The 2856-nt window shown below is 33.5% G+C and overlaps 1 protein-coding gene across 1 annotated transcript; it reads right to left on the bottom strand.

Annotated features, from left to right (window-relative positions):
- Window positions 1-1016: 1016 nt before the first annotated feature.
- On the bottom strand, window positions 1017-2618 carry LOC306830147 (uncharacterized protein). Its single transcript, XM_079353420.1, has 3 exons — window positions 2118-2618; window positions 1862-2030; window positions 1017-1733 (listed from the first exon to the last, which is right to left on the bottom strand). Exons 1-3 carry the CDS (start codon window positions 2593-2595, stop codon window positions 1598-1600), a joined length of 783 nt encoding a protein of 260 aa, XP_079209546.1. The 5' UTR covers window positions 2596-2618; the 3' UTR covers window positions 1017-1597.
- Between the last annotated feature and the right edge of the window lie 238 nt (window positions 2619-2856).

Below are 2856 nucleotides of genomic sequence, written 5' to 3'. Positions count from 1 at the left end.
TTTTTAACCAACTTTAGATTTCAAAGAATAGGAAATGGTGGTATTTTTTTCTTCAAAATTGGAGTTTCTGTGTTGTAAAAAAATAAATAAATAAATAAAATAAATATATATATATATATATATATATATATATATATATATATATATATATATATATATATATATATATATATATATATATATACCAACTATGACCTTTTCATAACAAGTAAAAAATTGCCCCCAGGGAACACATAAAGAAGTACACTGTAAAAAAAAAACTGTTGTTTTAACGGTAAACTTCCGGCAGCTGTGGTTGCCGAAACACTACCGTAAAATTACGGTAAACATTTTCTTCATTTACTATCGATACTGTTGATTTTACGGTTAAAAAATGTGCCTCATTCCATATTTTACTGTTAAAAAAAAAAGTTTGAACCTTTAAAAAATTTTGTTTTACTTGAAAATTTACATGGAAATACCGCATAAAATAAAGTTTGTTTCATGGCATATGACGGTTTTTTGCTTGACAATTAACAGTCTAAAATATAAACTACTAATTTATTCTGTAAAAATTCCCAAAAATTACTGCAAATATTAAGGTTTGCACAGAAATTCCCCTCAAAAATTACAGTAAATCAATGTCTATTAGTAATAGCAATGAGTGCTAGTGCTGCTAATTTTATGGTTAAAAATGGTGTTTTAGTCCATATTTTACTGTAAAAGCATGTTCATTAATTGTATAATTAGTACTATGAATTATAAACTACTGCTTAAATCCATCAATGTAAAAATCTAACAAAAGATGTTTGAAGCATACTTTACTTCTCTATATTTATCAGAGTAGAATCAGAACATAATATAAAATAAGAAAAGATCACATGTAAAGAAAAAAATTAATATACTTTGAATATTCAGCCAAATTAGCATTTCCACTGTTATCATTCATTCTGTTCTGTAAACTTAAAACAAAGAGCATGAATTAATATTGTCAAATTACTTAATGTACTAAAACAGCAACACAAAAAATATCCACCTTAAACTTTTCAAATATATAAACTCTTTATTTGATATTTGTGAGGTTGTAAATATCAAATATTTGAAGTTTTACATATCACAAAATATCTATGAATAACATCATAACATCTATAAAAACATCATGTAAGAAATGTTCACTTTGAAACTGTTTCAATTTCAAACTTGTGTAGTAGCTGAAGACACAATTTGCCAAGAAACCTTGAGACTTAATTTGAGAACATTTAAGTGCATTTTTTGGTACAAATATAACCACAAAGTGACATCAGTCTACATACAGGGTATCATTTTCACGTCATCAAAATAAAATCATCCCTGAAGGGGAGCAAAATTTCAAATCTTGCATCATAAAGCTAAAGAATATACAATCTCTATGACTGCAAGGAATTGTAACACTTCACTTGAGAGCTTTACCATTTTTAAGACAATTCTGGAACTAGCAACAACATGTACAAACTGTACCAGACAATTTATCTAGTAAAAATATAGCTTTTGTAAAACTTTCAGAAATGTAACTCTAACAACAAAATATCTGCATTTTATATAACATCCAGTGTACCTTTTATCATATCATCCCTCAGCATCACTGGTAGGTCCACTCGTGGTCAGCAAGGTCTGAGATCAGAGTGAGGACCCTGGGATTGACTGAGAACACTTTCTTCTTCTTCTTATTCCACTCGACTTTGGTGCCTTTCTCAGGATTTATTGAAAAGAAACACCTTTAAGAAGGAAGGAAGGAAGGAAGGAAGGAAGGAAGGAAGGAAGGAAGGAAAGAAAGAAAGAAAACATCAGATGGGTCATCAAATGCAGTGTATTTTCTAATATTATAAAAAGAAAGAAATTTTACCGTTGGAGGAACTCCAGTGTAGACCGTAGTTCCACTGGGTAGTGTATGTTGAAGCAGTAGTAACTGCCAAACATCAGGCAGATGGCAGATGTGAAGGAAGTGATGTGGTTGTTGACAATCTCTTGGTCGATGCTCAACATAAATGTCTCAGCGGCCAAGCAGGAGGACCCTAAAAATACAAGAGACAAGAGCTTCAATATCAGCCATACAAATCCAGTGGTACTTATTTATTACAGGTTTGGTTCAGTTTACTTACCACACACAATAAGGCAGGGTGTTGGTGGAACATCCTTCATCTGAACCTCCTCAGCAAGGCTTGTCTTCTCAACGAAATGGAACTGATGCTCTTCTTTCTCATCAAAATGAGCCAGTAAAAGAAGCACCATCTGTATGATTTCTTCTGAACAACCAGTGGACTGACCTCTTTCAGTTTCCTGCTTTAGAAGAGCATCCAGAACTTGTTTGCGTTTATGTGCATCAACACGTTTGAAGAAGTTTAGCAGACGTGCCCCCTTTTTGTCCACATTGGCAAGGAAGGACTCGATCAAACTAATGCCAGTCAGTTCCTGGAAGTGTGCTGCCATACCAACTTCCTTAAACAAAAATGGCCATTCCTGGCATAATTTCTGGATGCTTGCACCTTTATTGATCTCTTTGCGCTGTGTGAAATAGGTGGACTTGATTAATTCTTTCACAGCATCTGAATTGTAGTTCATCTCATCAAACATCTTCATTTGTTCTTTTTTTTCTAGCTGACTCTCCAGTCTCAGGGAGTGGCAAATGTTTCGGCTCCCAGTTGACACAGCCATACGTGTCCTGAACACTTGCTCTTTGTTCAGCAGTTATTTCATCGGTGTCATCATCTGATGCTACTTTGCGTTTCTTTATCTTTGGTGTGTCAGGTCGTTTGACATTTTCAACTCTTGACTGGAGCTGCTTTACCAGGGAATGGTATCCAAGTCCAATAACATCACCATCAATCACATCTTGAAGAG

This window comes from Symphodus melops (genome assembly GCF_947650265.1).
Source record: "Symphodus melops genome assembly, chromosome: 10".
NCBI lineage: Eukaryota > Metazoa > Chordata > Actinopteri > Labriformes > Labridae > Symphodus > Symphodus melops.
Note: the sequence above shows the minus strand (reverse complement) of the source record. Positions and strands in the feature narration are given on the sequence as shown.